The sequence below is a fragment of the Arvicola amphibius genome, chromosome 3 (assembly GCF_903992535.2).
Source record: "Arvicola amphibius chromosome 3, mArvAmp1.2, whole genome shotgun sequence".
NCBI classification, from domain to species: Eukaryota; Metazoa; Chordata; class Mammalia; order Rodentia; family Cricetidae; genus Arvicola; species Arvicola amphibius.
This window is the reverse complement of record NC_052049.1, coordinates 124,734,869-124,753,449: the sequence shown is the minus strand read 5'-3', so window position 1 is coordinate 124,753,449 and position 18,581 is coordinate 124,734,869. Positions and strand designations below refer to the sequence as shown.

The 18,581-nt window shown below is 55.2% G+C and overlaps 1 protein-coding gene across 1 annotated transcript; it reads left to right on the top strand.

Moving 5' to 3' along the window:
- The first annotated feature begins 1,451 nt into the window (after window positions 1-1,451).
- Window positions 1,452-17,546, top strand: Lingo1 (leucine rich repeat and Ig domain containing 1). Its single transcript, XM_038323597.1, has 2 exons — window positions 1,452-1,531; window positions 15,690-17,546. The coding sequence occupies exons 1-2, from the start codon at window positions 1,526-1,528 to the stop codon at window positions 17,544-17,546; spliced, it is 1,863 nt and encodes a 620-aa protein (XP_038179525.1). The 5' UTR covers window positions 1,452-1,525.
- The last annotated feature ends 1,035 nt before the right edge of the window (window positions 17,547-18,581 follow it).

Below are 18,581 nucleotides of genomic sequence, written 5' to 3'. Positions count from 1 at the left end.
AGTCTCTGTGTCTGTGGCCCGAGAAGGGCCTGGGTCTCTATGTAAAGATCTTATTCTCTGGGGCGATCTGAAGATATGGTCCGAGGCCAGGATTCACCAAACTCGGTATTTATTTTAGGGAGTTAGGTGGTGAATAGCTAAGCCCAGACCGAGGCTCTGTGCTGCCCTCTGCTGGTTGCTTGGTAGAGTGCCACTTTCAGGAGCCTGCCAGAGAGGCCTGCTGCCCTCTGCTGGACAGGAAACCCGACGGGGTGGGGACCAAAACGCAAAGGCGGATTCTAGACCTGGCCTCCGGGTAGACCCGCTAAAAAAGCTCGGCTTCCACACCGCCCTCCTAAGCTTCCGGTTCTGCAAGCCTCGCCCCAAGATCCCTAGGAAGTAGTGGGGTGGGGGTGAGGGGTCCCAGACATTTCGAGAGGAGGGGTCAAGGCCTGACCCTCCTCACGCAGTCCTCTAAACAACCCTGGCCAGGTTGGGGTGGGGGGAGTCCTGCCCGTCCACGTGCGTGTGTCGGTCCACACAGCCTTGTGCAGTGACCCCAGTTAACACGTGTGAACACACGCGCTCACATGCACATGCATGTGGTCAGTGACAATCACACGCGAATGGGTGCACGCTCCCTAGGAAGACCGCAGGCCGGGCTGACTTGAGACTAGCCGGAGCCTGGGACCCAGAGGGGCACTGCGTGGTGCAGGGCGGGAGCACGGGGGCGCCGGCCCGGGAGCGCTCTTCGTCTGCGCCCCGCTGCCACTCTCGCTGCCCTTTGGGCGCTGGGCAGCTGCTGGGGTGCTCCTCGATCTTCGCCCGGTTCTCTGAAAGAAGGACCCCCACCCAGGTTTTGCGGCCGCGCCTTCTCCTCCCCCGCCCGGCTCTGGCGCTCGCTCTCTAGCTCCCTCCCTCCCTCGGTCCCTCCTCCCTCCCTGGCTCGCTGCTCGCTTCTCTCGCTCCCTCCCCACGCCGCGGCAGAGCGCGGAGCCCGAGCGGGAGCCGGCGTGGGAGCCGGAGCGGGCGGCAGCGCAGGCGGCGGCCGGACCCGGACCCGTCCCGGTCCCGGAGCGCGCGGAGTCCCCACCCGCGCCGCTCGGGCCCCCCTCCCGACGCGGGGCTCTGAGCAGCATGCGCGGCAGCTGCCCACCGGCCCCAGCCCTGGCCCCGGCCCCGCTGCGGAGAGCGCCCGGCCTCGACCCCGGCCCCAGCGGTAGAGGCGGTGGCGGCGGCTCCCGGCCGGCCCGAGGGACAGAGCTAGGCTCCCGGAGCCCGCGCCAAGCGTCCTGAGCGCGCCAGCTCCTCAGCCCGCCTCGGCTGCGACCTCCGCCCCCGACTCTCGAGCTCCTGCCCCGGGCTGGCTAGGCTCCCGCCCGCGTAGGACAGACAGACGGACGGCCAGCCCTGCGAGGGCGCGTGGACCGGGCGGAGGTGTTGGAGGAGGAGACGGAGGAGGGGGGCTGGGCTGGGGCTGGGGCCGCGCCGGCAAGAGAGACATGCGATTGGTGACCGAGCCGAGCGGACGGACAGCGCGCCCGAGATGCAGGTGAGCCCCTCCACCGTTGCCGAGCCCGAGTCGGCAGCCCTGCGGTGAGTGCCTCTGGGAGCAGCTGTCGGCCCAGGCTTCACCCCCCTGGTGCTATGTAGGACATCCTATAACACCCAGACCCCCTTTGGGGTCACAGGCCTGATCCTCAAGTTTCAAATGATTTTCCCATTTTTCTTCCGCTGGCCCTTACAGATCTCTCGGGTTGGCAAACTGGGACCCGTGGTCAAGGAGAGATCCATTCCATTCCATTCCCGCCCTGGTGCTCCCTAAATCACCCTCCCATTCTGGGCATTGGTCACCCGAAGGGTAGGCTCTCTTAGCTCTGAACGAGTCCCTTTCAGTGGACCAGAGGCCACCTCCCCAGCCCTGGCTAACACCCCCAAGTCTGGGGACACAACTAGGGAGCAGTTTCTCTTCAGGCTCCAGCTAGGATTGTCCCTCTCTCCACAGGAGCCTTCCCAACCTCTTTCTGGTTCCTTTCTGGCTCCTCCCGGGTGAAAGGAAGGTGGAGAGGGGAAGAAAGGGGAGGGGGGGAGTCCAGTTGAGGAAGACCCAGGAACCTTCGGGGCTCCCCTTTGTCTTCCTTCAGCTGGGCTTCTCACCTCCTCCTGCCCCACTTTTCACTCCGAGGGAAATGGGTGGGAAGTGGAAGCCTGTTAAAAAGGGGGAGGTGAGAAAGGAGCCTCCGGTGTGTACCCAAACACACCCTATTTGGGTGGGCTTTGGGCTTCCTGCCCTCTGAGATACCCAGGAGATGTTTCTCTCTAGGTGGGTCCCACTTTGAGGAGGAGTGGGACCAGGCAGGTGGGCAGTCCCTTGGGTCTCTTATTGCTGGGGTCCCTGCCCAGCCCCTGACCAGCTCTTGTGGCGGCACCTCCCCTTTGTTCTCAAAGGCCCTGTGGTGGGTGGGTGGAGTGGCGACCAGGGCACATGGAAGATGGGAACAGCTCTGCCCTGGTGGGTGGGAGTGCAAGAGGCCTGAGGTGGGGGCAGGACCATCTGGGCCAGCCCCTTCCTGCCAGTCCAGCCTTCCCCCAGTCCTTGGATGGGTTTGGGCAGCCAGAGGGCGCCCGGCTCTCCTGGTTCCTGGTTGTGGGCTCAGCCCTGCTGTCCATTATGCCAACGACTCCAGCGCAGGGCCTTGGTGCCAGGGGAGTCCACCAAGCAGGCAGAGAACCTGGGGCTTCCCTGGACCCACTGAGGGCTGCTGATGAGAGGAAGGGTGTTCCACTACTTCTGGCCCTTTGTCCTTGTGTAGGCCAAGAGGGGTGCAGAGTCCTCAGCCACTGGGAAGGTGCTAGCACCTGGTTTGCTGGGAAGCAAGACGGAGGTGACAGAAAGGAGAGGTGAAGAAGGCATTGGGGCCACGCTGAAGGTGCCAGGGAAAGGGGGGCATGGTATCGCAAGATCTGAGGGCAACACCCAGCTGCCTCCTTGAGGAGACTCAACCGAAGAAGGACAGCACCCTTGGAGCTCTTGTTGTCTCTGTGCCCCCTCCTCCAGTCCTGGGTGAAGTGTGAGATGGCCCTGAGTAGGGTTCCATCAAGACTGTGATGCTCCCTAGACCTGGAGTGAATGCGGGTTTAGGAAACAGCTTTTACGGGATGGGTGTGTGCTGCACACTAAGGTTTGATGCTTTGTGGGTGGAGGGATCCCGCAAGACTGCTTTACTTGTCACGGTCCTCTTTGATCCTGGGGAGTCATCTCTTCTGTCCCTGTCCCTAAACACATGTTTCTCACACTAGATAATTGTTTGTTTGTTTTTTAAACTCAGAATTCTAGAGGGTCACTGTCCTCCTCCTCCTCCAGAATGGGCTGTTGCTTAGCAAAGAAAAAAAAAAGTTGAGCAGGACCTGTATCCAGGATGGCTCAGCTGAGCCTCTGTTAGGTGCCTGTGAGAGTAAAAGGCTGGCCTGGGGCGGGGGGGAGGGGGCTAGGACCTTTGTCTGGCTTTTCTGGGTGTGACTTTCCAGCTCCAGGTCCCCCTCCTGGAACATGACCACTGACTGTGTTTTGTTCTCTCCCTGCCAGTTCTTCCCCATATGCCTGTATCCTCCCTCGACTTGGTCTAGCATCCTTCTTCAAAAGGCTCTCTTCTTCAAGAAGCGTCCCCTAGCTGCTCTAAGTACCCACATTGATTTACACATGATGGCATGCCAGCCCATTCATTCATGCATTTACTCTGTACATCCTGGTGAGCTGCCTGCTCGGCTCCTGGCTAGATCCTATTGATTACCTTGAATATCTAGGCAAACCTCCAGGCATGGACAAGTTATCAAGGCCCTAGGACCTCCTGGCAAGGACAACCTGTAGGGGCCATGGAGACCTTAGCTGCAAGAATGGGTAGGGCAAGATAAGCGCTTAAAGATGTCCCAGGTAGAGACTGGGGAGAACCAAGGCAGAGTGCTCAAGAAGGGGGGCGGTTCTTTGTGGGAGCTGATGGAGTCGGGCTCTTAGGAGAAGAGGGTGACTGGAGGTTTTGCAGAGACACGGGAAGCAGGGGTTTCCAGAATGAGAGGAGACTCTCTGAAGAAAGCTTTGAGAAGGCAGGGTCATTTCCAAACACATTTGAGGCATTCTTGATTCTGACCTTTGTTTATGTGAATGAATGGTTAAGTGAATACCCTTGAGTGCTGCGGGTCAATTGCGCTTCTGCCGAGCGAGTGTTCAGCTTCTCCAGCGTCACTCCACCGTGAGAGCGGACTCCGCAGTCACAGGCCTGGTTCAAGCTTCAGCTCCACCACTGCCTTGTTCTGTGACTTTGGGGAACTTACTTAATCTCTCTGGGGCCCTATGTCCTTTCCAATAAAGTGGAGTTAACTATAGTATCTACCTCAATGGAGACGGAGGCAGTTAAATGCGCTACTACACACAGAGCACTTAGAACGGTGTGGAGTGAGCCGTGAGTGCTTCATGAGTGCTAGCTGCTCACAGTTCATATCAGGTGTGCTTCTGGTTTTCCCCTTGGAGGTAGTGCCAAGATTTTAGTTTTCTAGCGGAGAAAACAACCGGCCGGGTGGAGTGACCTGTCCAAAGCCCCCCATCTTGCAGATATGGGTTCACACTAACATGCTCTCCTTCTGACCGTGGGCGGCGGCTGTTCTCACTGTTCCAGGCCTAGGATGTTCATTTGTTGATGCATGTGTTTGTAAGTAGTACTCACTGGGAGGTGATGGTGCAGGCCTTTAATCCCAGCACTCGGGAGGCAGAAGCAGGCGGGTCTGTGTGAGTTGGAGGCCAGCCTGGTCAGCAAGAGCTAGTTCCAGGACAGGCTCCAAAGCTACAGAGAAACACTGTCTCAAAAAACCAATAATAGTAGTAATAATAATCGAAAACCAATACTAATAGTAGTAGTAGTACTTGCCTAGGCATGGTGACACATGCTTACAATCCCAGCACTTGGGAGGCAGAGGCAGGTGGATCCCTGTGAGTTCAAGGCCAGCCTGTTCTACATAGTAAGTTCCATACCAGACAAGGCTACACAGTAACACACACAAAAATAATAAAATAAATAGGAGTAGTGCTCATGATAACACAATGAACACACGTTCCAACTCTCCAACTTCAACATTCAGCCTTTGCCTCTTCCTGTGACTTCTCCATACCTCATCCTCAGCTCCTCTTTAGGAGGCAGTTGCCGTCCTGCACTATGTATTTAAATTTCTCTTGCCTCTTGTATTTGGGGCTGAGTCGTGGGACACTTGCTTAGCATTCAGTCCTGGGTTCAGTACCCAGCACCAAAACAAAGTAATATATAAGAACTGTGGCATTTTAGTTATTTTTTAACTATATAAAATATAAATGGCATGCAGTCCTCTGGAATTAACTTTTTCCTTCATTATCATAGTTTTGCAAATGATAGTGGATATTCAGCACCCATTCATTTTTCTCTGATGGGTTTGGTTGTTGCTTGAATGTAACACAATGTATTCATGGCCCTCCCGTTGATGAGCATTTGGGTTGTTGATCTTTCTGGCTCTTAGAGGTGGTGCTGCCACAACCCCCCTGGTCCTGTCTGCTGAGGCAGTGTGGGAAGTGCCCTGATCTGTTAGGCTGAAGGGCATGTCCATGTTCGGCTTTCCTAGGAACTGTGCCAAAGTGTTTTCCAAATTGGTTGGACCACTTTATGCCTCTCCCACAGGGGACAAGTGCTCCCTCCACCCTCTCCATCCCCAGACAAGTCCATGCTATCCATTGACTGTCTTGATTTTTCCTGATTGAATGAGTGTAAACTGGGATTTCATTATAGCCTTGATTTGCATTTCTCGGATTCAAGGTTTATGGTGTCTGAAAGGGGGTTGAGACAGGCAGCGTCCAGTGTGGGCTGGACCTCACTAAGTGGTTATTATCCCACGAAACTCGGTTTCCTCTGAAATGGGGATATTGTCCGTAAAAGTTCTGCACTCAGGCGTGGGCAGGAGTGATGGGAGGGGGATTCCGCAAGGAAATGGAAATGAAGGCAGAGCAAGTAAGACTTGCGTCCCTGTGCAGCAGGAACAAGAAGGAAGCATTCAGGGGGTGCCAGTTACTCTGGGTCCACTTCAGGATGGGAAGGGGTTGCCTAGCTAGCTCAGGAGCTACAGGGAGCCTATGCTTCATTATTCGAACACCCTCTCCCTGCTCAGCTCTCTGCAGCTCCCCTTCCTGCACCCTGGCATTGATATGCAGCCTGGCACTGGTGAGTGCTTAGCAAGAATGTGGTGGCCAACTGCTGGATGAAACGTGTGTGTGCTCCTGCCCCTGGCATTCACAACTCCCTGGGGGCCCTCTCTGATTGCTCTTGTCCAAGCAAACGAATGAAGGGCGACCAAGCAAGATAGCTCCTGGGCATCCAAGGGTCCCTAAACCACAAGACCCACCAGAGGGGCTAAGAAGCCAGGTACTGTCAGGCCATGTTGGAGTACCTCCCCCTGCCAGCCTGGTATACCCACAGTTGATTTCTCCTCCCCCCTTCCCTGCCCAGGCCTGGGCCCCTGGAGCTGGTTAGAGACAAGCGCCAGGGCTGGCGGAATAATTATGCCTATTTCATGTGACACCCAAATTGATTGCCGCCAGGGTGACATTACCAGGGCATTGTTCCTCATCTCCAACCTCTTATTACATGTTATTAGGGTGTGTGGTGTGTGTGTGTTTTTCTATTTTTTTTCCATTTCAGGGAATTAATCTCTCCCTTCCACCTCCTCTGCTTCCCTCTGCAGAGAATCACTCTCGGCCTGGGAAGGGGGTGGGGCCTGACCAGCAACCCTTTTCTGCTTGATCCTGAGCAGGCCTGCAGCTACAGCTGGGGGCCTGGCTATCTCTAGTCCCTTGGTTTGAATCCAAGATGTGGGCATCTTAGAACTGAGAGAGGCTGCTAAGATCTAGCTTCCAGAAAGGCCTCTACTTGCAAGCCTCCCATGACAGACTGCTCACAGTGGGGCCGAGGTAGGTCTTCCACCTCCCTTGGCTCCGCTCTTTGCACCAACCTTGAACACTTGACACAGTTCTTAGGGGTGTGCAAGGTTTTCACTCTCCTTACCACATGTGGGGTTGTGCAAGGACAGCCTTAGGGTCACCCAGCTGGGCCTGAGCCGGGCCCAGCATAGCCTGTGTCCAAGCAGAGGATCTACCGGCTCAACATGTTGGAATGATGGATATTCACAAAAGACTGACCAGGACTTGTTGAACAGAGAGGGCTTGACCAGCCAGTACCAGGGGAAGGGTAGTGTTTTTGTTTATAGTTTGTCTGATCATAAGTAACTCATCAGACTTTGCTTTATGATGCATCAGGGGCTTATGTTTCCCCCTTTGTGAGGTACAAATATCCCAAACCATCACCCACCCATGACCTAGCTCCACCGTGAGTGGAGTGGCAGAGGAGATAGCTGCCAGTGGGCCTTCCTAAGCCAGCCTGAGATTTCGTGGGTCATGGGTGGTGCTGGTGCTCTTTGACATTATTCCTCGTCTGTATGATGGTCTCTAAAATGGAATGCCTCTGGATTAAGACTAGCACAGGGCCTTGAACTGACAGCCCAGGCTGTTTCCTCATCAGTTCAGTGGGGTCGATATATTGAAGGCCGGCAGTGCCATCCTGTGCTCAGCATAAATGCCTTTCTTCCTCCTTCATGAACTCTCTGTGCCCAGCATGGTGAGAGGGCAGCATGAAGCCTGCCAGCCCCACTGCAAAGGAAGACATTGTGGTCTCAAGGGGTAAGAGCACTTGAAGATCTCAGAGGTCTCTAAAAGAATGATCAGGACAAGCTGGGGTCTAAGGAATCCCAGCTCTGCCCTTTGTGGCTGTGTAACTTTCAGCAAACGGTATGCCTTCTCTCTGCTTTAGTCCTCTGATCAGCAGAACAGGGATAACTATACCAATCCTCCTGATTGTGAAGATGCCACCAGTTGCCTGGCTGTGTGAACACTGCTTTTCTTTGTCCGAATGTTTTGTAAGACACTGTGGGGAGGGAGGCAGAGTTTAGACTCTCCAGAGTTCCTACCATGCTGTGACCGCGAACAGATTCACAGAACCTCTTTGTGTTACCCCTTTTCCTTTCTTCTCTTTTTCTTTTTTCTTTTCTTTTTTTTTCCTTTTGAGACAGGATCTCTATATATAGTTCTGTTTGGCCTAGAACTATGTAGAACAATCTGACCTCAAACTCACAGAGATCCCCCTGCCTCTGCTTCCCAAGTGCTGGGACTAAAGGCGTGCGCCACCACACCCAACCGTTTCCAATGTTTGAACCACAAAATGGGGGTTAATGACTCCACCGGCCTTGGTGGTTAGCTGTGGTTTCCACAGGATGCTTGATGCCAGGGGCCCTCTAGGAGGATTCCCAGCCACCACTGCCATGTTGATCCAATTGCTACCCACCCCAATCCCTGCTGCTTGCCCCACTCCTCTCTTTTCCCTCTGCTTTGGCCTGCTCTCATCTGTGAGTCTCCGTCCATCCTTCTCAGGCCTGAGGCCTGGGGCTCCCCAGGTGGGGGTAGGCTGGGGTATCTGGGAGAGGCCCTAGGAGTGAAGAGGATGGGGTAGGGGCCTTCAGGGCGCCTTTCTGTCCCTGAGAGCTTAGATTGGCATCTCAGCTCAGGTCATTGGGGTGCAGGATCTGGGTTTCTGGCCTCCCTGCCATCGCTTCACATAGGCCCTAGCCAGGTCTCTTCACCCAAGGGACAGCTCCTATTCAAGGAAGGGGGTGCTGTCTACTCAGGCAAGCCCAGCACAGGTGACCCTGCAGAGCAGCAAGCTCCAAAAGTGATCCAGTCCTCCAGGATTACACAGCAGGGTGAGGTGCCCTGGCCGGAATCCAGGATAAAGCCCGTGAGCCCTTTGTCACCACAGTTGACTTTCTCTAGGCCCTGCCCAATCCCTGCTCCTCTCTAAGACGGCCACTCCTGGAGGGCAGAGCCTATATATAGAAGCCTTTAAACACTAAGATGCTTTGACAATTAAAATTCATAATTTATCCCTTAAATGGCCTGAGGTTGTGGGCTGGCCGGAAGGCTGGCAGCTCCTGAGACTGGCTGTGCTTGGGTCGAGTGGGCAGGGGCCTCCCTCCCTTGCACTCAGGGGCCAGGTGCTTGATCAGGGCAACCCAGAGTTCAGGATAGCCAGGGTGCTTGGAGTCTGGCCCAACCTCATTTGTCCTAAAAGGCTGATAGGTGAGCAGCCCAGTTGGTACCCTCCAGCCAGCCTTGGTTCACAGGCCAAGTGGGCACACTTAGGAGGAGACTCGATTTCTCAGTGTGCCAGAGAGACAGGGCTGGTGGCACCAGGCCAGGTGCTCCCTCACCCACAAACACATTGGTGTTCTGTGTCACACATGTATACTGGTATTTTCTGTGTGCCACATACACACTCACTGATTCTTTCTCTGTCACGCATACAGACATTTGATGCTCTCTAGCATCCTCCCTGCCTACCACCTGTATATGTACACACACAACCACACACACATATACAACACACACATATACACACCATACACATACATACACACCACATACACAACCGTACATAACACACACACACACACCCTGCGAACCTAGCAACTCTTTGCCAGAACCAAGAGCAAGAGTAAAATAATTATGCACAACAAAAGACATGACCTCAATTTCTTCCAGGTTGATTCTTTTTCTCCCCTTGGTGTGTGTGTGGAGGGTGTGTATAGTTAGAGACAGTGCCAGCCAAGAGGGGACACACTGGACTGTTTTAGCCAGCGAAAACAGCACTGATCTTGCAGCTCAGCCTGGATGCTGACCCTCCTCTCAGGATCCTCTCCCCTGTGCCCAGGTGGCCTGCTCCTGGGCTCTTAGCCTAGCCCTGCAGACTAACACTACATTCCCCCATTAGCAGCTTCTTCTTAATCCATTACCTGCTCTTCACAGCTCAGCAGGGATGAGTCAGGACAGCCAGAACAGTGTCTTGAAGGAGCCCAGGGACTGGGCCAGGATTTGGGGCAGGAGAAAAGCCAATCAGAGTCTTGCATGCTTTCAGCTTGACCTGGCCATAAGCCACCTCCTCCTTCCTAGCCTTGCTATCCTTTCTCCTCTCGGAATCCCTTCTCGAGCCTAGACTAGGCATTGGAGGACAGGGTTGAATTTTGTCTAGTGTTTCGGGGGCTGTCACCACAGTCACGTGACTCCCTGACTAGTTGAGGTGGGAGAGGCTAGGGGTGCAGAGATGAATGAAATCCAGCTCAGCATTTTAATTTGGGAGCCACAGAGAAAGTGAGAAGGAGGCAGCACTAGCAGCCATGCTCCAGAGAACACAAGGGGTGAGGGGTGCCCACACCCACACAGCAGCAAGGTGGTGAAGGCTGGACAGATCTCTGGCACCAGTAGGGGGAGGAACCAGCAGGTAATTGTGCATTGTCTCTAGAAGGGCACCATACCGCCACTTGGTCCTAGCTGCCCGTGAACAGGTACATGTAACTGGCGCTTTCATGCTACATGGACCCAGCAACACTGAGGCCCCGGCAAGGCAGCTGCTAGAGCAGGGCTTCAGTTGAGAAGCCCACACTTTGCCTGGCATCTGTTCTTTGGTGACCTGAGTCCTCTCACTTGTGTTAGTCTCTGTCCGCGCACCTGAAGATGGTTAACTGATCAAACCCACTATAAGGATGATGGTGAGAACGAGGTAGCTTAAGAGGCCCCAGTCTTACAACTGAACGCCACACAATGTGAGGTCGGAGCCAGACAGCTGGATTAGCACACAGGCTGTGGTCCCGTCTATTTCTGCTGGTTTTTGAGAGTTTTCACCGTATGTCACCCAGACTGGCCTGGGACCCAACAGAGATTCGCTTGCTCCTGCCTCTGGAGTCCCGGGATTAAGGGCATCTGTCACCCAGCCTGGACCTCTCTCTGACTTTTGCCCCTTCCCCGTCCTTTTGCCCGCCTCTCACCCACCTCCTGCTTCTCTGTCTGCCTCTACCCCTACTCTCTTGACCCCACCCTCCCCTTTCTTGCTCTCACACATGGTCCTTTATGAACAATGAGCACTTTGCCTGAGCACTTTGGGGTTCCCTAGCCAGCCTGTTCTACTGCAGCCCAGCTATGGGAACAGTAGGCTTCAAGGCAGTGTGACCGCTGGTCACCAGCCTTGTTCCCAGAGAGGAAGTGTGCAGGCCACCTACCAGCCTAAGAATCTCAAAGCTTTGTTGCTCAGAGGGCCCAGGCCCAGCCTCATAGAGCAGAGGATCTGTAAAAAAGCCATTCCTAGGGGGAGCAGGGATGATACGGGGGACTGCTGTCCCTGAGGAATGCTAAGTGGGAACCCGGAGAGCCCAGTATAACTAAGCCTTCCACCTGTGCTGCGGCTCAACCCAAATGAGGGGAGATTTGGGTCCAGACAGAGGCGTGGGTTCACAGGAACCCAAGTGGGCAGTCGCTGAACACATGCCAGGAGGTATCCCATCTACTGCAAGGGCTAACCACCTGGGCATGGCTCTTTGAAGACCAGCAGCTTCCCGCTGCCCCAGGACACACGCACTCAGCCGGCTCTCCAGAGACCAGCAGACCCACCAGAGGGACAGAGCCCTGCTACTCTCTGGTTTCGTGGCTTCATGCTGGCACAAGTGAGTTCCCTTCGTGGACCTCAGTTTCTCAGCTGTAAAATGAGTGAGACATGCTTTCTGAGAACGGTGTCTCCAGGGTCTCAGAGCCAGTGTGCAAAGCTCCGCCCATGCAACCTACAACAGGGCTCTCCAGTGTTAGTTCCTCTCCTTTTCTGAGCAGACCACTGACTGACTTGTGGGCCTGGCTCAGAGCTGCACCCAGGTGCCACCAGGAGACGCTACCTATGGGGCAACACGACCCCAGCCCATGCATGAGCAATCCCACACCTTTTCCTTTGCTGCCACTTACCCTCCCCACCAGAGTCCCAGTGTGACTTTACAGTCAGGAGAGCTGAGCCACCCTCATGTGGGTCCTCCCAGTCCTGATGAACTTCATCCCAGGTCTTCAGCCCCCTCTGTCCCCAGCCAAGGATGTTTGACTGTCCAGCGTTTCGAGCATCAGTTCCCTGGGAGACTCTGAAACCCAATGTCTGTTCCGTGAGGGGCACAGTCCAGGAAGAGCAGGCACTGCCCAAGGCAGCTATCAGGCTGATGCAGAGAACTGCAAATGGCCAGTGTCAGGCAGCACTGAGGCAGGCCATGCCTGCCCCTGGACACGAGGGAAGATGTGTGGGTGGTGCTGGCAACCCAGCCATCCCTACTGCAGACAGTTCAGAGTTCATCCTGAACTACACTGATGGCTCAGCTGCCTCCCCAGCCCTGCTTCGGGGAGGACTCAGGCCACCGCAGGGTCTGGGCATCATGCCCTGGGCACTACTGTCCTCTGCCTGCCACCTGCCTGTCTTTGAGCTTTATTTTCTTTGTATTTATTGTTCCAATTTTGAATTCTTATCCTCGCGAGAAGCCCTTCAGGGGGGCAAGGATCCGAATTAAAACACTGATTAAAAAGCATAAAGCACCTTGGACAGTACAGGAGCAGCTTGGACTGCTAGAGCCTGGTGGTGAGCAGCCTGGGTGACCCTCTCAAGACATGGCCCCCACACAACATGTTATACTACTGTCACGGACCCTGTGGGGGTGTGAGCCTAGGAGCCTCTGCCCAACATGCTCTGCTGTCTGTTGTGTTGGTATGGACAGGCATCCTAGCCTCTCAGGGCTTTAGTTTCCCTACCTTTCAGGACAGCTCAGACTGTAAAATGCTTGACACACAAACATAAGGACCCGAGTTCAGATCTCCAACACTCACAGAAAATGTCAAGTACAGCAATGTTCACCCATAATCCCAGTGCTGGGGAAGTAGAGGCAGGGATCCCTAGAGGTTGTCAGTCAGCCAGTCTAGCTAAACTAGTGATCTCCCCACTCAGTGAGAAGTGTTGTGTCATAAACTATGGTGAAAAGTGACAGAGGAAGACATCTGATGTTGACCTCTGGCCTCCACACGTATGGGCACATATATGAACACGAACACACACACGCTCACACAGTAGTAGAACAAGACAATTCAGAGGATGTGTACATGGGAGCCCTCTTGACTCATGATCACTGCTCTGTGGCAAACTGCCTGGCTTGGGGCGGTAGCTCTATAGGGCAAGGCTGCCCAACTGCCTGGCTTGGGGTGGTAGCTCTATAGGGCAAGGCCGCCCAACTGCCTGGTTTGGGGCGGTAGCTCTATAGGGCAAGGCTGCCCAACTGCCTGGCTTGGGGCGGTAGCTCTATAGGGCAAGGCTGCCTAACTTTCCCACCAACATTTTCACAGACCCCAGGTTTCATTGTTCAGTGGGCCTGCACCAAGGTCAGCCCCGGCAGAGGGCCGTCCACTACCTATAACAACTCCCTCTTGATCACGTGTGGCCTCCCACAGAACGTTCACCCGTGAGTGTTCTTGAGCCCTTCCCTATAGCAGGTGAGACAGATGGAGCTGGGACAGCGGCAGTGTGACCCAGAGTTGACTATACATCACATGGTGGCCAGAGAGCATGTTTCTCTCTTTGCTCTGCTGCTGGATGCTCTCCTCTGTTCTTAATGCAGGGCATTTTTGGCACTGTCCCCAGCTGACTCCCATTCCTCTCTTCTTGTCTTCCTCTTGGGCCTTAACTTTTTGCTTAGTTGGCCCAAAGGCCATTAGAATGAGGTGCACAACACAGCAGTCACATGTTGGTGCAAGGAAGAATCAAGTGTGTCCGCGTTGTAGGCAAGTGATGCCTCAGAGAGGACTTCATGGGGGAGGTGGTCTTTGGGGTAGAAGGCTGGCAAGGCAGCTGGGACAGTTCTCCAAAAGGAGGCTGCTTAGAGGCAGGGTGTGCAGGACAAAGTAGATACAACTATGGGGAGGCGAGGTGGGTGGATGCTGTACATCAAGGTGCTGTGCACATGTGCAAGAGGGTTTGTCAACATCTTGGGGTCCTTATACCTCCCTTCTCTCTTCAGCCTCCTCTAGCAGCTCCCAGGCTAGCCCAGGCCCGAGATGGGCGCTAAAAGTCTTATTCGCCTCCTGAAGTCCCCAGCTTCACACCCACACCAGCCCCAGCTGCTGGCCCAATTACTTATTGATCGCCCGTCAGGATGTTTGCTTTTCTGGTGGGTCACTGGAGCGTGTGTGACTGTGGAAAGTGGTCCTGTGGGGGCAGGGCAGGGAGATGCTCGGACACAGAAGAATCTGGAGAGAGAATGAGGGGGAGAAAAGGGGAGGGCGACACAACCCTGGGGGATAACAAAACTGTGCAGATTCCATACCATGTCAGTGACACCATGAATTCTCGCTGGTTAATCAGTCACTTAGTCGATCAACAGCCAGGAAATACCTGTCAGTTCTTGAAGACCAGCAGAGCATTTGAAAGCGTGTGGAGCTAGAGCTTCTGGTCCAGATTGGTCCCTGCTACTGGTTGAGTGCTAGTCACAGTCTCTCAGAGCCTCGGTTGCCTTAATGGATGACAACTATGATAAATTGTGGCTTGAAGGCAGAGGCTGTGTCAAGGCGTAAGGAAGAGCCCAAACTGGGCACAGACGGGACTCCCAAGCCTGGCCTCCCCGTCTTGCAGTAGGCTCCACAGGGCCATGGGTATAGGACTGAATTGCAGCAGTTCAGCCCAGCCGCGCCAGAGGCCAGGTGATGAGTATTGTAGCATCTTCATCCCACTGGCAGCAGAAGCCTGCAGTGGGCCACTGCTTTGGTACATCCTTGAAGCCCTCTTGGCTCCTCCCCATCCCATCTCCAGGCCAGTTCCCACAAAGGGAGTAGAAGGCAGGCAGGCAGTACCAAGATCGGGAGAGGTATGCAGGACTCACTCCATCTGAAGCCTCCAGCAGCCTCCCAGCCCGTTCAGCATGTCTTAGGATCTAGCTTTAACCAGCCTTGTATGTACAGTACTACAGTACGGGCGTGAGACCACCTATCCTGGTCTTAGCGGTCAGATCAGTAACTGGAGGAGCCTGGTGGTGGGATAGGACTTCAGAAGGGGCAATCCTTCATCTTGGGAATCAGTTAAGTCTTCTCTGGCTTAGCTGGGTCTTCAAACCAGGATTCCTGCAGTCTACAGAAGTGACAGTCTAGAAAGAATGGCAGGGTTAAGATCAGGATGCAGGAAACACTCCTGCACTGGGCTGAGTTAGCTGATCCAATCAGAGATCTACCCTTGTAGAAGAGGTAGTCCAGGGCTTACAGGACCCAGGTGAGATCTTCAGGTGCAGAGGCTTCCTGGCTGAGTCCTGGATTCTGGATGGCACCCCATCCTGGAACATGTTTGGTACCTTTTACAAGTACCCAAGGTTTGTAGGCCACCTAGGACTCAGTGGCAGAGTTGGGTGGAATGTATCATGGTATCTACCATGGTAGAGTGCCCAGCAGCCTCAGGAGCCCTTGCCTTGTGGACTGGGTCCAGTTGTGTTCTCCCATCCCCTTCAGGGCTATTCCCACGAACCTGGCCTTGAGTTCTTTGAGCCTCCGTGAGTCTGGGTGGCTCACCAAGACTGACTATCACTGATAAGGCCCAGGGTGAGCTGAGACTCAGGACGTACCTAGAGTAAACTATCTGTGATCCCCTAAAGAAGATGGCATTGCCCCTCCTCTGCAACCTTCCCACTTGGGATGGGGGTGAGGTGGGGTCCAGCCAAGTACTGCCTGCTCACTGCCGCCTCTGTCCTCTGCTTTCTTCCTGCTGCAGGTGAGCGAGAGGATGCTGGCGGGGGGCATGAGAAGCATGCCCAGCCCCCTCCTGGCCTGCTGGCAGCCCATCCTCCTGCTGGTACTGGGCTCTGTACTATCAGGTTCTGCCACGGGCTGCCCGCCCCGCTGCGAGTGCTCAGCACAGGACCGAGCAGTGCTCTGCCACCGAAAGCGCTTTGTGGCAGTGCCCGAGGGCATCCCCACCGAGACTCGTCTGCTGGACCTGGGTAAAAACCGCATCAAGACGCTCAACCAGGACGAGTTTGCCAGCTTCCCACACCTGGAGGAACTGGAACTCAATGAGAACATCGTGAGCGCCGTGGAACCCGGCGCCTTCAACAACCTCTTCAACCTTCGGACACTGGGGCTGCGCAGCAACCGCCTGAAGCTCATCCCGTTGGGTGTCTTCACCGGCCTCAGCAACCTGACCAAGCTGGACATCAGTGAAAACAAGATTGTCATCCTGCTGGACTACATGTTCCAAGACCTATACAACCTCAAGTCGCTGGAGGTCGGTGACAATGACCTCGTCTACATCTCCCATCGAGCTTTCAGCGGCCTCAACAGCCTGGAGCAGCTGACTCTGGAGAAATGCAATCTGACCTCCATCCCCACCGAGGCGCTTTCCCACCTGCATGGCCTCATCGTCCTGCGGCTACGACATCTCAACATCAACGCAATCAGGGACTACTCCTTCAAAAGGCTGTACCGACTCAAGGTCTTGGAGATCTCCCACTGGCCCTACCTGGACACCATGACCCCCAACTGCCTCTACGGCCTCAACCTGACATCCCTGTCCATCACACACTGCAACCTGACCGCAGTGCCCTATCTGGCCGTTCGCCATCTGGTCTATCTCCGCTTCCTCAATCTTTCCTACAACCCCATTGGTACTATCGAGGGCTCCATGCTGCATGAGCTGCTGCGGTTGCAGGAGATCCAGCTGGTGGGTGGGCAGCTGGCCGTGGTGGAGCCCTATGCCTTTCGTGGGCTCAACTACCTACGTGTGCTCAATGTCTCTGGCAACCAGCTGACCACCTTGGAGGAGTCGGCCTTCCACTCAGTGGGCAACCTGGAGACGCTCATCCTGGACTCCAACCCCCTGGCCTGTGACTGCCGGCTGCTGTGGGTCTTCCGGCGCCGCTGGCGGCTCAACTTCAACAGGCAGCAACCCACCTGCGCCACACCCGAGTTCGTCCAGGGCAAGGAGTTCAAGGACTTTCCGGACGTTCTCCTACCCAACTACTTCACCTGCCGCAGGGCCCACATCCGGGACCGCAAGGCGCAGCAGGTGTTTGTAGATGAGGGCCACACGGTGCAGTTTGTGTGCCGCGCGGATGGCGACCCTCCACCGGCCATCCTTTGGCTCTCACCCCGCAAGCACTTGGTCTCAGCTAAAAGCAATGGGCGGCTCACAGTCTTCCCTGATGGCACGCTGGAGGTGCGCTACGCCCAGGTACAGGACAACGGCACGTACCTGTGCATCGCAGCCAATGCTGGCGGCAACGACTCCATGCCCGCCCACCTGCATGTGCGCAGCTACTCGCCCGACTGGCCCCATCAACCCAACAAGACGTTCGCCTTCATCTCCAACCAGCCAGGCGAGGGAGAGGCCAACAGCACCCGCGCCACCGTGCCTTTCCCTTTCGACATCAAGACGCTCATCATTGCCACCACCATGGGCTTCATCTCCTTCCTGGGCGTAGTCCTCTTCTGCCTGGTGCTGCTGTTTCTCTGGAGCCGGGGCAAAGGCAACACAAAGCACAACATCGAAATTGAGTATGTGCCCCGGAAATCGGACGCAGGCATCAGCTCGGCCGATGCACCCCGCAAGTTCAACATGAAGATGATATAATGACGGGGCGGGATTGGGGCACAGGGAACCCCCCCCTGGGGGAACATTGGTCTGGGAAGGAGCCGGGCTGCTGCCCACTCACTCCCAGGCCTTCCCGCCTCCTTCCTGCCCTCCTCCCCACCCTCCCCCTCCCCCCACGTGCCCCTGCTGCCTCGCCAGCCCTCACCGCCTGCCCTCCTTCTACCAGGACTTCAGAAGGCCAGGCCTGAGGACCCCACCTACACAGGGGCCAGAGTTGACAGACGAATCCAAAGCCGACGAACCGACACGCGGCAGAGTCAATACAATTAAAAAAAAAAGTTACAAACTTCCTCTGTAACTTGGGTTTCAATAATTATGGATTTTTATGAAAACTTGAAATAATAAAAAGAAAAAACTATTTCCTATAGCTAGTCGGAATGCAAACTTTTGACGTCCTGATGGCCCCAGGGCCTTCTTCCAACTCAGTTTCTTGTTTTCTCTTCCTCCTTTCTCTTCTCTTCCCCCGTGGGGAGGGATCACTCAGGAAAACAGGGAAGGAGATTCCAGCCCCACCCTCTGGCCCACTCTGCTAGGTGCCATTTGGAGCCATGGGTGGCAGCTCAGCTCCAGGACCCAGCTCCAGCTGGCTTTTCACAGGAAGTAGGGGAGGGGACAGGACTGCCCAGTGTGGGTGGGGCTTGTCTGCTGGCTGCCAGGCTGCACTGCCAAGGGGAGGTGGGGGGGCCAGGCTCGGGTGCGGCTGAAACTGGGACGGGCTGGGGTCCTCCTGTGGGCACAGCACAGTCAGTGGAAAGAGTCAGGAGCCAGAGGCAGGCCCGAGCCCTCTCCTCTGGTCCCAGCTCTGCTGCTCACTGTTGTGTGACTCAAGCAGGTCACTGGCCCTCTCTGGGCCTCAGTCTCCACATCTGTACAAATGGGAACATTATTCCTGCCCTGCCTACCTCACAGGGCTGTTGTGAGGAACTGATGAGATGATGTATGTGAAACACTTTGTAACCTGTAAAGCGCTGTGCACATGTGTGTGGGTGACTGCTCTCATTATGGTCATTATTC